This window comes from Mustela erminea, chromosome 13 (genome assembly GCF_009829155.1).
Source record: "Mustela erminea isolate mMusErm1 chromosome 13, mMusErm1.Pri, whole genome shotgun sequence".
In the NCBI taxonomy this organism is placed as follows: Eukaryota; Metazoa; Chordata; class Mammalia; order Carnivora; family Mustelidae; genus Mustela; species Mustela erminea.
In genome coordinates, this window is record NC_045626.1 from 74686028 (window position 1) to 74705171 (window position 19144).

The following is a 19144-nucleotide window of genomic DNA, read 5'->3' on the forward strand; positions in this document are numbered from 1 at the left end:
CTACAGCTTAACTGTCATCTCTTTGCCCTCCTCTGACCCACTGACCTAGAGTGGTCCTCCACCCTCACGGGCCTGCTGGGCATTCCTTAGCTCCCAGGCTTGTTGACTTCCTTCTGAGCACACGACTTCCTGACAGATCTGGACTCTGGATGTACTTCTGTATCATCTTCTTCAAACCAACAGGCTTGGCCTCTGTCACTGTGCCATTTTGCGAAGCTAGATCATACCCCAAGGTGCTGTTGGAGATCGGATCTGCTCTTAATTGAACTTCACTCCCTTCAGGTCTTCTGCTGGCTTGACCTTCTTAGGCCATGCAACTGGGTTTTCTTCCTTTTTTTAGAAAAAATCCGTATGATACACTGTCACTTCCTCTGAACCTTACTGAGGGAACTCTGATGACCTGGGATATGTGAAGGGTCTGCTGGGTGGGTTTTCATGCACAGATCTGTAGACCACTGGTCAGCCTTCTATCATCACTGTGGCTCCAGGAGCACACAGTTGTCTGGGATTCTAGAACTGGCCTCAGAAGAAAAGGCAAATGAGCAAAAATGAGACCACAAAGTAGAAACCAGAGTCCTGACATTTTTTTAAAAAGACTTTTAAAACATTTTATCATTGGTATTTAGAATATATTCCAAAAGATATATATTGTTTTAAAAGAGCCAAGAAGGGAAAAACTGTAAGGTTCCTTTTTCTTTCAAAGGTCACGGGGAGACGAGAATTGCTTGCTTCCCTTTACCACATTAGCAAGATGCACATCTCTGTTCTGTGAACTTTTGGGGGGTTGCAAATTCCACCTGTAACTAGCTTCCCCGTCTTGTCAGTTTGGTTTTATATACATGGGTTGCCTTTGTCCTTGGATATTAACAGGATAATCATCTTACTGATTAAACTTTAAAATACTGGTTTTACATTTTCAAGTTTAACTGGAGCAAAGGATTCAGAGACCACGAAGTTGATCCCAACCATTTGTAGATGAGCCCCCCCGCCCCCCCAGGTCCCAGAGCAAGCCTGTGCTTGTGTTTTTGAAACTGGTGAGAGGCAGGGCCCAGGGTGGCAGGCCAGGGCCACTAGCCACGGCTCCCTTTGTTCTGGGCTGCTTCTTGCTCTGGGGGAAGCATGTGACTGGCTTTCCAAGGGGGTGCATGTCAGGGGATGGCTGCCCTCACTGGAGCAAGTGGCTTCTTCTGACTCACAGGAGCCGACACCGGTGTTCTGTTGTGTCAGGTAACTGGGCAGATGTTCCTGTTAGGGTTTTTTTGTTATCGCTTTCTTGCTACAGCATTCCAGGTAGTCTGCTAATTCTTTTAATCATTTAGCTGTCTTCTGTCAGTTAAGCTGGACAGGTTATGGCTTGCCGAAACTAAGGCTTAAGTAGATCCGTAATACACGTGTTGTCTATTTGGTCCTTGATTTTGACTCACCAGGGACTCAGTGATTATAGAGCATAGAACCACGGCCTTTACTGGTCTGATTTTCTGTTTCTCTTCGGATTGTATCACTTCTGTTGCTCTCCTGTCATCTCCACGGAGCTGTTGAACCCTGCCAATGAATTGGGGTTTTTTGTTTTTTTGTTGCTCTTGGTTACTGTTTTCAGCTGGACAGTTTTCATTTCTTTCTTCAATGTTATGTCTCCTTGCTGAGACTTCCTGTGTTTGCATTTGCTTTAAAAAAGTTGGCCCTTCCTTATCGTGACTTTTATTTTTTTTTTAATAATAGCTGCTTTCAAGTCTCTGTTCGATGATTCCAACATCTCGTATTATCTTGAACTTGGCATCGGTATCTGCTGATTATGTTTTATGTTTTCCCTCAGGAGTTGAGATTTTTCTGGTCCTTGATTATGCCAGGAACTTTGGAATTCTATCCTGGATATTCTGAATGTTATAGGGCTCTAGGTCCTGTTTAAATCCTAATGAGGATGTTGGTTTTTTTGTTTTGTTTTGTTGTAGCATGCAGCTGACCCAGCTGGGTTCAGGCCACAAGTTCCAACCAGTCATGGGTCACAGTGCCAGTGACAGCCCAGGTTTCAAAGGCTTGACATCGGGGCTGCACTGTGGGCGGGTCTGTGTCCGGGGCAGCCCTCTATCTTATGGCTTAGTTCTGCATGGGTTGTTGAGGGACAGGTTGGCAGCTGAGCTCAAGGCCAGGAGTTCAAGAGGCTGCTGTTCCAAAGCACCCGTCCTTTGCTGTCTTTTGGTGCTTCCTTCTTCCCTGGGCCTCCCCTTTTCAGTTATCTGGCCAGAAAGCAGGCTTCAGGTCCCCGATCTGCCACGCAATACCTGTGGCTTGACCTGTGCCCGAGCCCAGCGGCCTGAAGAAGAGAGACAAAAACATAAGGGATCCGCTCAACCCTGATGAGACTACAGCTGTCCTCATCAGAAAGGAATGTTCCCCTTCAGAGTTTTGACTCCACCGAGCTCTGGCCGTTGCTGCCACAGGATTTTGGGGGAGTGGGTGTGCAAGAGAATAGAGAAAAGAAAAAAGAGTAAACCCGGGAACACTCTCTAGGTGTTGGGAGATTCCAGTGCCCCCCTGGAGTTCTCTGTGCCCATGCTCATTCTGGGGTTGCAGGCTGCACTGACCTCCCTCTGGGCAGTAAACTCTTTCTGGGTCGGTGTTATTCCAAACCCTGGCCTTTCCCCGATCCCGTTGACCACGATTTACGACTCTCAGCCCTCAGCCGCTGCACACTCGCTGTCCTGGTTTTGTGGCCTTGGTGGGAAGGACAGAGGAGAGCGTTCTGCCTCCATTTCTCTGGGAGCCTCAGAATCCTGCCATTGAAAGCAAAGTCTCTACTCTGAGTCAGGTGCCCGGGGCCTACTTGGGCAGCCTTCCTCCAGTTCCCAGTGCCTTGACCCCAAAGGGCAGGCGGCAGACACAGAGCTTTACGAAGCAGGAGGGGTCATGTTCTTTTCAGCCGGTCCGTGTTCAAAAAAATGGGTGTGGAGCAGCTCCAAGGGTGCAGATCTATCGTTATTAGAAACCTGTTGGAAATGACCTAATTGGTTAATTGCATTGTTACATTGTTGGGGAAAGCCTTCCATAGCAAGGAAGACCAAGTTAGGGGAAAGCAAAAGGTGAGAGGAGTGTGTGATGGGCCACCTTTTGTGCGTTTTAAAGTGTGGGAATATGGGGCGCCTGGGTGGCTCAGTGGGTTAAGTGTCTGCCTTCTGTTCAGGTCATGATGTCAGGGTCCTGGGATCGAGCCCCGCATCGGGCTCTCTGCTCAGCGGGGAGCCTGCTTCCCCCTCTCCCCGCCTGCCTCTCTGCCTACTTGTGATCTCTCTCGCTCTGTCAAATAAATATTTTTTTAAAGATTTTATTTATTTATTTGACAGAGCGAGAGAGATTACAAGTAGGCAGAGAGACAGGCAGAGAGAGAGGGGGAAGCAGGTTCTCCGCTGAGCAGAGAGCCTGATGTGGGGCTCGATCCCAGGATCCTGACATCATGACCTGAGCTGAAGACAGACACTTAACCCACTGAGCCACCCAGGCACCCCAATAAATAAAATCTTAAAAAAAAAAAAAAAAAAAGCGTGGGAATATAGAGGTGTACGATCCTATATTTACATGCACTGTATCCTTTTTGTTACCTGTGTAAGCACCATGCATAAGGACTGTCTATTGAAAATAAAAGCTACAGTAAAACTAGTAACTGGTCTCAGAAGGAATCCCAGGGGCCTGAGCTGGCGACTCTGCCGGAAGGAGCAGGTGGCAGTGGCGGTGGGCAGTGTGTGATGCTAACGACCCTGACTTGCGTGTTGTGGGAATGCAGGTGGAGTTCCCAGAGGCCCGGATTTATGAGGAGACCCTCAATATTCTGTTGTACGAGGCCCAGGACGGCCGAGGACCTGACAATGCGCTCCTGGAGGCCACCGGCGGGGCAGCGGGCCGCTCGCACCACCTGGATGAGGACGAAGAGCGGGAGCGGGAGCGGATCGAGCGTGTGCGGCGGATCCACATCAAGCGCCCAGACGACCGGGCCCACCTGCACCAGTGAGCTGGCCGACCGTCCCCGCCTCCTCCTCCTCCTCCTCCTCCCAGCCCCCCCGCTCTTCACTCCGATTCCTGCGGACTCCTGGGCACCGTCCGTGTTCCCTGCAGTCCGGAGATCCGTTTCTGTAATAAGCCAGATGATTATTTTGATACTTCTCGACCGGGTGACTGTCTCTCCCCAGGTGAATGCACCCCTGTTCTTGAGCAAGCTGTGTCCCTTTCATGGGGATCTGAGAAACTTTGGAGCCAGGCTCTCAGCTCTCGGAGAAAAGTCTGAATGGGTATGAAGTGGACATGAGCAATTTTGTTTGCAGTATTTATTTTGGTGGGTGCTGATTCCCTGTTTGGCTTTGGGGCGGCATTCCATCGGGGCTCAGTCTGGCCGCTCTGAGAGGGGCCCTGCAGTTGGTGGCCACCACAGGTTTCCCTGAGCTCCCTGCTTCAGAACCCTCCAGGCCGGCATGCTGGCTGCATGCCCCTGCATTAGACCAGGCTGTCTCTGGGTCTCTGCTAAAAGTCCGTTCTGCCCTCGGGTTTCGCCCCTGTGGTACCGGCAGGTGATTGCAGTTTGTGGCAAAGATAGGACCGATGGGCTTCGTGCCTCTGACTGTTCGAGTGTAGCTCTCAGTTCCCAGCACTGTTGGAGGGGCAGGCCTGTCAGGACCCCACACACCTGGCTAAGGGCAGAGCTGGCCCCGGCAAAAAATGTACGGCTCTGTTTCTGGCTCCTTCCCCACCTCCTGCCCCTTCCACTTGTCCCCCTTATTGACCAACTCCGTCCTCAAGGGCCGCATGGCCTGGTTGTGGACAGAGCTCACATACATCCTGGGCTCCTTGGCCTTCTTCCCTGTTAAGCTGGGCTTCCTGTCTCAAGTAGAAGTCCTGCCCTTTGCTTAGAAAGGGGACATAGCCTGGCCTCTGTCCCCCGGCCTGGCATCCAGGCAGGGAGCCCGTTCACACCAGCAGTCTCGGGGCAGCTCGCCTGCTGTACATAGCCCTCCCCCAGAGATCCCCTCTGTTTCTTTGCCTCTGAGTTTTACACAGTGTGGAGTGGCCACAGCGAGAGAGTTGGAGGATGTGTAGCTCCTCTGGGGTCCAGTTAAGTGTTTATGTTCGTGTTTAAGGGACGTGTGCGACTGTAGATGGGAATGTGTTTGTGTGGAGTGCAGGGGGCCTGCGCTGGAGCCCGGCTGTCCGCATGGTGCTTATGGAGGACGGATGTTCTCGGTTACCTACCTCCCAGCCTCTGCGCCTGTGAAGGGACAGAAGTGAGTGGTGACTGATGTGGCTGGTCACGACTAGACTAGGTAGAGTAGTTGAAAGGAGATGTGAACATGTGTTAGGTGATGGATGGGATTTGTCTACTCTTCAAGGGAAATGTTACTGTTTTATACCAAAGGTATTAACATGGGCAGCCTTCGACACAGTGTATTCCAAAAAACGAGTTTCTATTTTGAAATGGTTTTTACAGCTTAGGCTTTGTACATACTGCCCTTCTTGGGACAGTGGTATGCCTTTATTTTGTATTGAGCAACAAAGCCTCCAATAAAACTTTAAAACAATCTTGACTGAACCTAAAAAATCATGTATGGGGGTCGAGGCCTTTTAAACTGTTGTGTGGGGAACTTTCTATTAGGCCATTAGGGTTTTATTAAGTGCTGGGGGGTGGGGCTTAAATACTGTTTCGTAAATATTTTATATACTGTTTGAGTCTTAAACACCAACCCTGACGTTTGGGTTGAACTTTTTTAGAAAGTTGAAGTGAATGTCAGTTGTGATGTTTTATGTAGGAATGGAAAAGCCATCATATGAATTTTTTAACTTTTTCTGTGAGGAGTAAGTTTGTGGAACAATTGGATGCGTTTGTGCTTCTACACCGTATGAGCTGACGTTTCTGGCAGTCTTTACACTTGTCCTTAACTTTGTACTTGTAATTTTGAGTCTTTGCTTTCCTGGGATTAGAACAGGTTCCTGAAACATTCCGCGGTGAATGAGAACACCATTAGCTTGCATAGCCAGGAGCTGACAGCAAGTGTTGGCTGGTCCAAGCTCTGTTAGCAAATGGATTCCACGAGGAACTGATTTTTATGCTAGCATGTGGGGCAAACAGAGGCCCATATTTATACTTAAGAACCATCTAAGTAAAACACTGGCCTGAAATTTGGTAAAGAGTTAAGTTTTATTACACTGTAAGAGCTTAGAATTGAAGTAGAACAGCTTTTTCAAAGGTGGCCTTGTTTGTGGTGACCGGGGGGCTGTGCCCAAGACAATCCTGGAGTAGCCTCTTGTTGCCCCCACCCTGAACCCTCAGATGAGCAGCCTGGCTGAGGTGCAGGGACCCCACACTCTGGATAGGTGGGCTCCCCTGCCCCTCACCTCCAGCAGCTGCTCGAGACCCACGTGGCAGCAGTTCAGCCCTCCTCGGCAGCTGGGCTCCTCCCATTGTGACGGTAGCACGCCTCTGTGTCACTGACTTTCCTTTTTGTGCTATAAAAAAATGCTATAAACGTTAGAAGTAGTCACTGTATGTTGTACAAGCATTTGTGGACATGTAAAATAAAAGTTACATAATGCTTCTGTTTAAATGTTTTCTGGGTCTTTTCAGAAACACCCAGCACAATCCCAGCAGTGTGGTGGGGTTCACAGCAAAGAGGGCAAGGCCTCTGTCCTCCATTCATTCTGCTTTCACCTGAAGTCGCCAGGGAGAGCCCGGCGGGGGTCACTGTTCTGTTCGCTGAGACCCTGCTGGAAGTCTTAGGTGGAAACCAGAGTGAGTCCACTGGGGTTGCTGCCATGTTAACACGAGGGAGGGGGGCCGGGACAGGGGAGACACAAACACACTTAAGGCCATGACATTTCTGCTACGGCTCCCCATCTGGAACCCAAAGCACCTAAGTTCCATTTAGTTAAAGCAAAATTCAAAACACGCAGCTTTATCAAATTACAAGGACTCCCTCTCAGACCATGTGTGTATATATACTCCTCCATGGTCCCTCAGGGGCAGCTTGACAAAGGTAGAGGATCTGCTGCACCCTTTAATGACACTTTCAAGTGCCCATCGAGGGAAGGACCTGGTAGGGACACTGCAACCCATCCGTGCAGGTGACCTGAGGTTGGGCCGCTGAAGAGCACCTTTCCCTTTAGTGCCCCAGGGCTGCTGAGAACTGGGAGGTGGATGGATGCCACTCAGTTCCTTCAGAGCTGCTCCTCTGCCTGGAACCTCGGGGACCTGTTTCCTTGAAGGTGTAGCTCCCTGGACAGCCTCCTGCTTCCTGGGTGCTTTCCTCAGCCGGAGCAGAGACGGCCCCGGGAGCGGTCAGGAGGACTTGGCGTGGACCGACACCTCGGGAGAGCACCCACAGTTAGGTTAGAGACCCTTCACGCCCCAGCAGTGGGCAGTGGCAGCGCGGACGAGCTTTGAAGCCGACCCCACCTGCCGCTGAGACAGAGGGCATTTAGAAAAGGACTCACAGGCTGCTTAGCAGCTTCAGCCCCAGCCAGTCAGGCGCTGGAGCTGGGGGATGCCCAAGGCCGAATCCTTAAAGGTCACACCCCTAAGATGGCATGTAAGCTGAAAAGGCTGAAATGATACTTCAAAGATTTTTAACGTCTCCCTGAAGGAGTTCAGGGGCAGTTATTTTAGGAAAGCCTTTTGTGTACGACTTACCCCACAAAGACAGTTGAAGTTGTGGGGATGCAAATATAAGTATTTACGAGACACCCCATTTATTGACAGACTTTTGGCTCATATATTTGTATCAGATGAGAATACAGCGTGCACCTACAAAATACCTCACAAAGATTCAGCCCCCTCAGGTTTTAATCTGTCATTTCCTAGCAAGATGGGATCACACTAAGCCCTGTGTACTACTTGCCAGTGAAGGCTATGGGGACGCCTAGCTTAGCACCCTGAGACTGATGGGGAAGACTAAGCACTGAGCACCCAGCCTGGACTTCACCAGACAGCAGTCAGCTCTGCTTTTCAGACCCAACATGGCTCCCATGGCAAAGAGCAGGCCACAGCCCGCACCAGTCCCATCACAGCGTCCAGGGCCAAGACTCTGGCATGGGTATTTCTAGAAGCTTGCCAGGAGAGTCCAAGTTGGGAGACACCACAAAGCCTCAGCCTTCGCCCTCCAGTGAAAAGTTGCCTTCGACGTTTAAAACTGAGAAGGACTTAACATCACCATCCTGTTCACTAACAACTAGAAATGGGAGGTAAGCTTGCTTTCTTCAAACCCTTTCGTTCCCTGTGTGAATGTGTGCCTCGGGCATCAGTACCACCTGTTTTGATGTAGAATCAGGAATAGAGGGAGACATGAAAAGTCAAGAGCAGGGCTGAAAATGGCCACATTTTAATCTGCGTTCTCAGGGAAAACTCACCTCCCGCCACAGCCACTCACCACAGTTAACTGGCCATTTTTATCTTTATAGATTTGTTCTTCTGGCCCTGTATCAAAAACGATCGTGCCTTTTTTTCCAGGGCTGATATAAAACTGTAAACTGAAAACACACCAAGTAATCAATCACTGACGTTCAGGAAATTCACTTATGGGGAGCTTCGAGATCAAATTCCCATTTGTATTATTACAGAGTTTTACTGCATATTTGAGTCCTCAAAAGACAACCATTGCCACAACCAGGAAACCTACCCCTTGTTTCTGTGACTATTTCCAGATCAACTTAGCATGTTTAGTTCTTCAGGGGGCCCGTCACGGGGTGGCCAGGGCTCTTGTTGGGGAAGCGCTCCCCACTCTCTCTCCCTCTTGCACGGAAGAATTTGCCCATCAGCCTACAGGGGCTTGAGACCCACTAAGAGCAGCAGCATTGGGGGGTGGAGGGGTGCAGGCTGCCTGTAGGAGATCTGGGAGTCTCCGAGATTCAGCCTCAGGGACCCCCACACTGTCCCTGACCAGCCTGCTGACACGGCCTGCTGCTCAACCACCTTGTGCCCATGTAACAGAAAACATGGTGGCGCCTTCAGACTTGAGAAAGACTCGGGTAAGAGCACCCTCTGTGCCAAATATTTTTTCTCTATGCCCTAAAGAAATGTTCTCCCTGGCCACTCATCCATGATAAGCAGCCTGCCAGGCTGTGGTCCACGGTGCTCAGACAACAGGCCTCAACCAGGGGAAGGTGCAGCTGTCACCTGTCCTGGCCCAGAGGTCCACCTTTCACTGGCTGACAGCTTACCCCAGGGACGGAAGGCCCTCCTTGGAGAACCGGGCCATCAGCCCCCAGGTCGCCTTGGAAAACAAGGGATGGCTGAAGAAACACCTACCTTCCCTGAACGACATTCACAACGTTCCCTCTCTTTGCCAGCATGACAAGCTTGGTGACCGCTTCAAAAACGTGCTCACACTGTAAGATGGCATCGCCCTGGGGTGGAGAGGACATGGTGGTTTCAGAAGCAGTGGCTTCAAAGAAAAATACGCTTCCCTACAGAGACTTCCCGGTGGGTAGCTCAGCGTGGCAGGGTCTTTCTCCCCTGGCAGACACCGGTGGCCGTCGCTTACCTTTTGCTTGTGGTCCTCTGGTGAGACGTGAATGACCAAGATGCCATCACTGAGGCTACTAGTAGAGACACCTGAGGACAGACTCCTGAGTGAGGGACCTGGAACTGGACAACTTGACATTCACGCAGAAAAAAGAAGCGGTGTACCTGGGGGCACCCCCACCCTACCCTCTGTCCCTCCTTGCTGGGCCTCAGAGGGTGAAGGGCACACCCCAGCGGTCAGCATTGCTAGGAGGCTGTGAAGGGCTGCGCTCGGGCTACAACACAGGTCCTCGGAGAAGGTGACTGTCGTCCAACCTGGATACTTGGGGGAAGGGGCGGCCGCTGACATTTATGCCAGAAAAAAACAAACAGGCCAGGCCCGGGCAGCCAGCCCCAAGCTTTCTGGGCAACCTACACTTCTGTCTTCCAGTAGAAGGTGTCTTCCTTACTGGTGTGTCCCCGTCCCGTTCCCCTCCGCCTGGGGAGCTAAGTCAATCCAGGGAACGGTCTGAAGACGGCTGGCTTCTTACCTCTGAGGACTGAGTATTCTATTTTCTGCTTGATTTTGGCAAGCTCCACCACATAAGCTGCCTTCTGAGTCAGGAGGAGTTGGCGCGGCCGGGCCTTGAAGCCTTTCCTGTCATACTTGATGACCGGGATACCATACTGCAAGGAAGGCAAGGTGACTCCGTAGGGGGACAGGGCAGGGGACAGAGTTCCTTATTCCTCCAGACTGTGCTAAGACCAGTTACTTGAAGCACTCAGAGAGAGAAAGACTCACACAGACTGGTATTACCACACAGTGTTTCCCACCATTGACTCCTTCGGCCTCTCACTATCCGCACCATCCCCACTCACAGAAGGACAGAGGCGGCAAGAACTTCCGGAACCTGCCCAGATGGCACACAGCTAAGTTACGATGTCCATGCTGACACCCTGCCATATTGCTTCTAATAGGAGATGTTCAGTGATGAAGTTCGTGGCTGCACTGCACTCAGTTTCACAGAAACCAAACCCATGGGGCACCTGGGTGACTTAACCAGTTGAGTGTCTGCCTTCGGCTCAGGTCATGATCCTAGGGTCCTGGGATCGAGTCCCACACTGGGCTCCCTGTTGGGCGGGGAGTCCGCTTCTCCCTCTCCCACTACCCCATGCTCGTGCTCATGTTCTCTCAAAATCTTTTTAAAAGGAAAGAAAACCAAACCCAGTTTCTAGGATGACATAAGGACCAGATACCTAGAGGTCACATGGGCCCCACAATTTCATTAATGCCCAGAGCATAACGGTGGAGAGCCCAGCCCACTCACACACACCCCTGCATTTCAACAGGTTTTCCAGACACTTCATACAGAAAACAGACCCCGTTAAGGGAATCCTGCCAGACCCAGGGACCCACGTTTCCATACCTGGATTTTCTCATTGCTAATGACTTGAAGCACTTTGGGATTAATGTCTCCTTCATCTGGGGAGGGAACCAGAACACAGCAAATCATCACCAAATACCATCTTCATACCAAAGCCACTGGCATCCGCTGGGTTTATGCCCCTCTGTGACCAGGACCTCAGCTGTGGTTAGGACATGCTACAGAGTCAGGCATCTTCTTTCGAGCCTTAAAATAGGAGAAGCGAGTGCACAGATGGAAAAACGTACTTACCGATCCGGCTGTCGGCAAAGGGCTGGCTTAGGACTTCTGCATAACCTTCTTTCTTTCCCTTGAAGAGTTCACTCATAACCACCTTTTGCTGCATCTGGTGATACAGAATTGGAAGGACAAAGTAGTAGCTGCAAGGATCCTTGCGACAGAGGCTCCTTAGGTCCATGGGATGGTTTACTTTCCTTGATAAGCTGCAGGAGCCTCGGCCTCCTTTGGCACAGAAATCACAACACATTCCAGGCTTTGGCCAAAATGCCCTAAAAATTATACTGGCAGAGACTGGAATGGCCACCTAAGGCCAGTCTCATGCATGCTCTCCCTAGAAGTGGGATTTTCAGAATTTCAGAGAGCAGGTCCTTCCACCTAGATCCGAGATCCACAAACTACAACCCAAGGGCCAAACCCAGCCTGCTGCCCAATTTTTTAACTTTTTGGGAGTGGGGGATTTGTGTGTTTTAGCAGCATGGCTCTGCCATCCTTTCATGCTGTGCCAGCAGGGTAGACTGACTGGAAAAGCACTCATGGGTCCTGCAGACTCCAAGATGTTACCCTCTAGGGCTTTACAGAAAAAGTTGGCTGACCTGTGGGTAAGCATGAACTTCTCTGCAGCAGAGAAGGGGTCCTGCATTCTGAGCAGCTTAGGGGACTATCTGGGTCAGGTTCCCATGGCAACACGATGAGCCACATTACTCATAACAGCTGCCCTTGAACCAGGGCTCTGCATCAAGTGGCCTAGGTGTGTTTAATACTCAACACACGTATGAGGCACGGGCCCAGTGTGCCCCTTGGCTCCCAGATGAGATGGCGGGCAGGCGCCAGCCCTAGCCCCTCCCCGACCCGGTCACCTGCCCATGCTCCCACCCCACCCACCCCCCAGCCCCTACCAGTGCTTTCCTCTCCGCTGTGATCCCACAACAGTACTTCCGGACCAGGTTCCTTGTGCACATTTTCCTGAGCAGGTCGGATGCCTGTGTGGAGAACAGGTCTGTCTCACCCACCCCGCTCACACCCTGTTCTTGGGCTGTGGCCACCAAGACAGATGCTTTGAAAGCACAGTTGAATCCAGTCTCATGTAAAGTATAGCAGTAGGGAGGCCTTGGTGGTTCAGTCGGTTGAGTGGTGGCTGCCTTCAGTTCAGGGTCCTGGGATCGAGCCCCGCGTCGGGTTCCCTACGGTGGAAAGCCTGCTTCTCCCTCTCCCTCTGCCTGCCACTCCCCATGCTTGTGCTCTTTGTCAAATAAATAAAAATCTTTATTAAAAATAAGTACAGCATTAGTATTTTAAACTCCAAGAAAGCAGCTCATTTGCCAATCTTGCACTACTTTTTCACTCTTGCTAAGCTACTGGTTGTTTGTTTTCTTTTCTTTGAAGATTTTATTTATTTATTTGACAGAGACAGTGAGAGAGGGAGTACAAGCCAGAAGAGTGGGAGAGGGAAAAGCACACTCTCCGCTGAGCAGGGAGCCCGAAGTGGGGCTCCATCCCAGGACCCCGGGATTATGACCTGAGCTGAAGGTAGATGCTTAATGGCTGAGCCACCCAGGTGCCCCAAACTACTGGTTCTTAAATTTGAATGTGTTTGAGTCATCTAAGGACCTGGCAGAAGAGAAAAGGACTCTCGGAGATGCTCAGTAGACCCAGGCTGGGACCCAGGATCTTACAGTGTCCCCCACTGTGCTCTAGACAGAGGGTCTCAGAACCCACTTTTGAGAAATACTTTCCCCCGTAACAGTTATTAGAAGTTATTGGGAAGGCTACAACAGGATAGGAACTATCCACAAGAGCTCTGTGCAAACAGACCTCTGTTGGCTTTAGAGTATGAATTTGGAGGAGTGACATTTCTTGCGTAAAAGCCTTGCAAAAAGAAGTGCTTTGCTAAGGCAACCCTTTCCAGCCAAGGAGGATGCACAAAGACAACAAAAGCTTAGCCCATCAGTGCCGGAGTCACTTGCAACAGGAGTCCCCATTCGGTCCTCACATTTTCCAAGATGCCAGGAGGCCTCAGCCAGCTCTTGTCCAAGACATTCTTTGGGACATGATACCGAAGTTTCAAGATGTAATTCTTCCGCACGAACACGATAAACTCCTCGTTGTCCGGGCAGGGGGCTTTGTTTCGGTTGATGAATCCCTTTATGAACCTAAAGAGGCAAGCGTTTTGTTAGCTTTCTGGCCAATTTCTGTGCTGAGACTCTCTCCACCTGTTTGATTTCAAAGGAGGCCAAAATGGCAGAGATTGCCTTGGTCGCCAAAGAAGGTGACGGTCACATAGCCCACAGGTCAGGTCTGCCCCAGAGACACATTCTGTTTCACCCACACCATTTTGGGTTTTGTCCTGAGCAGTGTGAATTAGTTGTGGACATCAACTGACACCAGAAGGCAGCTGACCCTAGTGGCTTTTGAACTGAGAGAAACTAACAAGCAAGTGAAACTAACAACTGAGAGAAACTAACTAGCAAGTGAAACTAACAAGTGGATTGTGATCACTGTCAGATTGGGAGCTTGGAGGAAAGAAGTGGAGCTGAATCCCTAAGGCCTGGCATTCTGGGGGGAAGCTCAGTTTTCTGCACAAAGCCCAAGAATTCAACCAAGACCCATGGTCACCTTCTGGAGAGAACTCACTTCCTCACGGTCCGCACAGCCCACCTTCTCCTACTGGCCGCCTTCCGAGCCAGGGCCCCACGCCAGTGCGCCTCCAGTCTGATGGCTGAAAGAGTTCACTGCTGGCATTAGAAGGCGAGCACAATCAAGTTTAAATACAAAAGGTTTTCTTTTTTTTTCCCCTCAGAACCACTCACCCCCTCCACCAAACATCTGGATGCCCACCTCTGCCCTGGGCCAGCCCCACCCCCCGACCCCCAAGATGGAAAGTTGCGGAGTGTCGCCAGTTTCTATCTGAGGGTGCTCAGGCCACTGAACCAGGACGACCGAGCAGCTCCAGCCATACGGGAGGCTTCAAGGAGAGCCCCGAAATTGCATTGAGGGGGTCAGTTTCCCCAGGTCTTGAGGAGTGCACATCAGTCGTGGGGCTGCGTTTGGCTGGTCTCATGTAGTGTGTGCTTTAGTTATCCACGCTTAAAAATTGAGATACATCAATTGGGACACAGAGATTTCTGGCTTGTTTCCCAATTTTTAAATGCTTTTCATATTTTGTTCAGTATTCTGATTTTTAAAAAATGTTTTCTGGGGCACCTGGATGGCCCAGTTGATTAAGTGTCTGACCCTTGGTTTCAGCTCAGGCCATGATCTCATGGGTCGTGGGATTGAGCCCTGAGTCAGGCTCTGTGCTCAGCACAGAGTCTGCTTGAGATTCTCCCTGTCTCAAATAAACGCATGAATAAAGCTTTTTTTAAAAATGCTTTTATTCCTCATAGCAGCACTGTTTCTGTTCCAAAAACAAAGGACTATCAACAGAACAGCTGGACTGTGGTATGCTCGTACAGCACAGGGGTCTGCAAACTACAGCCCTCTGGCTGGACATCTGCTTTTGTAAATACAGCTTTATTGCCACAGGGCTATGCTCATTTATTTATGTATTGCCAAAATACCTTCCTGCTGCAATGTCAGAACTGAGTAGCCGTGACCAGGACCAGATGACCCACAAGTCTAAAGGACCACCTGGCCTTGAAGAAAAAGTTTGCCAACATTTGATTTCATGCCATCTTATGCAGCTATGAAAATAAATGACCAAATCTACATAGCGCTGGCTGGTTGAATTTCAGGAACAAAAATGTCCCTAACAATACAAATGGTATAATTTTATGAACTTCAAAACATGCCAGCCACTAACTATATCGTTTAGTGATGCATCCACCACTACATGATGATGGTAAAGCTATCCAGAAAAGCAAGGGAAGAATAAAGGCAAAATTTAGGAGAGGGATGCAGGTACGGGGTCAAGAAGGGATGGGAGAGCCAGAGGGGACAGGTTCCTGGATACTCCCAGGGTGAGTATCTTTTCAAAAAAATTATTCTTTGGGCACCTGGGTGGCTTTGCCGATTAATTATCTGCCGTCGACTCAGGTCATGATCCCGGGATGCTGGGATCGAGCCCCACATCAGGTTCTCTGCTCAGCAGAGAGCCCGCTTCTCCCTCTCCCTCTGCCCGGCACTCCTCCTGCTTGTGCTATTGAATGAATAAATAAAATCTTTAAAAATAAAAATAAAAAAATGATTCTTTAAAAGCGCACGTGCTGGGGACCAAATAAGCCATGTTTGTGGGACCCAAACGGGTCACTATGTTAGAAAGGCCGTTCGTAGAATAAAAACAAGCCATTTTTAAGGACGGACGGGCAGGGGGAGCAAAGCCCCAACAGAGCCTCTGCCTCCAGGTGCTGCCCAGGTCAGAGAGATGGAGCAGAGCTCTGGCTCATTGCAAACGGGAAAGCTTCTGTTTCATTCTTACCTGCCTGTCTTTTTTTCACATATACTCTCCTTTCTAGGCAGGCTTTGTATGTGGCTTGGATCCTCGCAACTGAAAATAAAAGGGTTGGTGAAACAGCTTTCAGCTGTGTGACTGTGTAGTTGTTTTCTTCAGAGGGGAGGTCAGAGGCAGCCTCAATACCACGCCCCACCCCTGCAGACCAGAGTCATCCTGTCCCCCCAGAGGCTGGTTAGAAACTGACGGAGGCCCCTCTGCCCCACCTGCAGCCAGCACCAGCCCCATCCCAGGTCCCAGGATCAAGGCGTGCTGCTGTGAGATCAAATAAATAAATAAGTAGAAATAAAAATGAGATCAGCAAGCACAGTGGTGACAAGCCCAGATCACGAAGCTAGAGAGACCCATGTTCAAATCCCAGCTCTGCTGCTTACGAGCCATGCAGCCTTCAGCAAGTTACTGACATCTTAGACCTCAGTTTCCCGGAATGAAAGTGGAGATAATATGGCCACATAGGTTTGTTCTAAGAACACACCGAGGTCCCAAGTGCCAGGGAATTAATATGCAGCAAGCACTCAGATGACTCAACAGACCACTTGAGATTTCAGGGAGATGCCCCACCCCACTCCAGTAGTTTCAGAAAAATTTTGCCCTCCCCCGCCCCCACCCGGTAACTTTCCTCTCTCCCAGTTCACACACCCCACCCCGGCTGCGGGCTTGGAAGCAACATCTTCCGACATCAGATACTGGCATGAATGAAGTTTTCAACGATTCACTGGAGGCTTAGCCCCTGGTGTGGCAAAAGAGTTGGGGCCTATCGAGAACTGGGACAGCAATCCAGGGTTTAAGTGTCCGTGTGCACCTGTGACTGCCCTCCAAACACACATTACGGCATACATCTACATGTATCTTATCATATAGCCCCGTATCTTGTTCTGGGTTTCCAAAGTCAACACTTCTGACACTCTTTCAAAAACGCTGTTTTTGAACCACACTAAGCTGGTTCATTTCACATTATGATGCAGTCAGGACAGAGAAAATCGTACCTAATTGATGTTTACTGAATTCAAAGGCATCTTCGGTAGCAAACAGAGTTCTGGGGAAACGAATGAAGATTTTGGTTCTAGAAGTAAAAAGAGAGATTGTTGTGATGATTAATTTGGTCGGCTACCAGCTGCCTTGACTTCCACAGTGTCCCCTCCTCTAGAACCTCATGATGTGATCTTATTGGGAAATAGGGTCTTTGCAGATGTCATCAAGGTAGGGACTGAGAGGAGAGTGTACGGAATTAGGTGTGACCTAAATCCAGTGTGTGTGTGCCTGTAAGAGACAGAAAAGGACACACACACAGAGGGAAGTTTATGTGAAGACAGGCAGAGGCTGGAGGGACGGGACCACAAGCCACAGAATGTCAGGAGCCAGCAGAAGCTGGAAGAGTCAAGGAAGGAGTCTCCCGCAGAGCCCACCCACACCTTGATGTTGGGCTTGGAACCTTGAGAACTAACCACGAAAGTGTACTTTTCCTGTTATTTTAAGCCAGCCAGTCTACAGGCCTTTGTCATCCAGCCTCAGGAAAGTATGACACCATTTTACCCTGAAGTCACCTCCCTGGATTTTGAAAATCGATGACAAGGAATAGGAGTCTAAGTGTAAAAGATCCCATCAACCAGCAAAGATCAATGATCAATGTCCATCACTTCCAGCATGCCTTACCCACCCTGTGAGGGAAACTTCCCAGGGAAGCCACAAGGGGGCAGCAGTGCCTCAGTCCACGTGATCCCACATCCCCATCCCAAATCACGGAAGAGGGACAGAGACCACCTATGACCTACCTCCACGGTCTGCCTCCCTCAGGATGCACTAACCCCATTCTCAGGCATCTGGCTTGGAACTGTAATTAATTCTTGAAGCAGGGCCCAAGACAGAAGCATAAGGCTGGAGAGGGACCAGGGTGGCCACAGAGGGCTATATCCAAGTGGGAGTTAGGAGTGGGAGGGCAAAGTCCATTGATGCATTCCATGGCAGAAATTTTCTGTCGCCGGGGAATGCCTGTCTACATCCTTAGGCACTGGTCCTTACCACCACATCAACCCTGACCAAAATGACTAACAGGATAAACTAAATCTTCCCGGTTCACACCCCCCCCACCCCCACCCTGAGTCCACCTCAGTGCTATCATCGTGTATGAAAGGTCTCCTGCTCCTGGACGACAACCACTACAGCAATGTGCTCGGAGTTCTAGAACACCTTCTGGGATGCCATGGGATCTTTCACTTCACGTAAGTCCTAATACCCCCTCTGAGAGGTCCTGCGTGCATTTGAACAATAAAAAAGACCAGGCAAACTCATTTTGCAGGCAAAGAGGTGCAACCCAGCCCTGGGTCAGGTTTAGAACGCAGGTCTCCCTTCTAGCTTCATCTCCTCCAACACCCTTCCAACCACCTGGAGCTTGCAATACTGTGATTTATAATTAGAAATATATATTTGGTCTTGGTCCCATTCTAGTGCCATAGCTAGATCCCCAAACCCTTATAATTAGGGCAGTAGGGGCATCTTTGGTTATAATATTTGGACTTTGTCCCTGAGATAGTTTCAAAGTGATAACAGTGAAGTGGATGTCTTGCTATCTACGGCAGATCCCTCCAGCCACACCACACCTGAGTTTATGCTAAGGAGGTGATGTTCGCCAAGTTTCCTGGATAACCTAAGGATGGGGGCTGGTTGCCAGGGGAACCAATCTTGAGATGAGAATCTCAGAACTTTCAGCCCCACCTCCTACCTGGGGAGAGGGGCCAGGGGTTGAAGGGATGATGACCAACGGCCAGTGGTTTTATCAATCATGGCTGTGTAAAGGAGCTTCCATAAGACTCCAAAAAGGACGTGGTTTGATGATCTGGGTGTGCCTGGAGAGGGCATGGAAGCTCTATGCTTTTCCCCTATACCCTACCCTATGCATCTCAACCATCTGACTATTCCCGAGTTCTATCCTTGTGTAATAAGCCGGGGATCCAGTCACTCTGAGTTCTGTGAGCCCCTCTAGCAAATCACTTGAACCCAAAGAGAGGGTCCCAGGAACCTCTAATAGATGTCCAGTCGGTCGTCAGATGCACAGGTGACAATGCAGACTTAGAACTGGCATCTGAAGGGGGGGGACAGACTGAGTCCTTATCTTGGGCATCTAACACTACCTCAGGTAGACAGTGTCAGAACTGAGTTGAGTGCAGGATACCCCACCACTCTCAGAGGTATTGTGGAATGTACTCGGGGTGAGCAAAGTACTGAGAGCAGGAGGTTTTTTCCTTCTTTACAGAGCTGCATTTAAATCGAGTGGACGGGAGGATCTGCTTTTAAATCTACATGGACTCCTTTAAAAATTCATCTCCAGGTTCTCGATGCATACAGAAGAATGCACAGAACCTTTTACCGGGGATTTCCTAGCCACTTACCTCCCTAACTTGTACTCCTCTGGTGTGTAGCCCATGTACTGGATCAGCCGTTCCACACCCTCTGCTGGAGGCCCGTGCCAGTGTGGCCAGGTGTCCGGGCACAGGGACTTGTACCTGGGGAGAGGAGAGGCCCTTCCAGAAAGCCCTTGGCCCGGACACTTGCCCCCCACCCCCT

The 19144-nt window shown here is 50.1% G+C and overlaps 2 protein-coding genes across 3 annotated transcripts in view; one reads left to right on the forward strand and one right to left on the reverse strand.

Moving 5' to 3' along the window:
• Positions 1–6581, forward strand: part of KCTD10 (potassium channel tetramerization domain containing 10) — a 28663-nt gene extending 22082 nt beyond the window's left edge. For both annotated transcript variants that reach the window (XM_032310963.1, XM_032310964.1), the window contains exon 7: positions 3776–6581. In XM_032310963.1, the coding sequence (XP_032166854.1) occupies positions 3776–4000 (225 nt within the window). In that variant the 3' untranslated portion in view covers positions 4001–6581. The remainder of the gene's footprint in view (positions 1–3775) is intronic.
• MYO1H (myosin IH) overlaps positions 6257–19144 on the reverse strand; it is a 105635-nt gene continuing 92747 nt past the window's right edge. The window contains exons 21-32 of the mRNA XM_032310958.1: positions 18970–19083; positions 16570–16646; positions 15551–15619; positions 13768–13852; positions 13127–13286; positions 12033–12116; positions 11149–11242; positions 10900–10955; positions 10024–10159; positions 9513–9583; positions 9278–9375; positions 6257–8499 (exon numbers count right to left, since the gene is read on the reverse strand). Of these exons, the coding sequence (XP_032166849.1) occupies positions 8376–8499; positions 9278–9375; positions 9513–9583; positions 10024–10159; positions 10900–10955; positions 11149–11242; positions 12033–12116; positions 13127–13286; positions 13768–13852; positions 15551–15619; positions 16570–16646; positions 18970–19083 (1168 nt within the window). The 3' untranslated portion in view covers positions 6257–8375. The remainder of the gene's footprint in view (positions 8500–9277; positions 9376–9512; positions 9584–10023; positions 10160–10899; positions 10956–11148; positions 11243–12032; positions 12117–13126; positions 13287–13767; positions 13853–15550; positions 15620–16569; positions 16647–18969; positions 19084–19144) is intronic.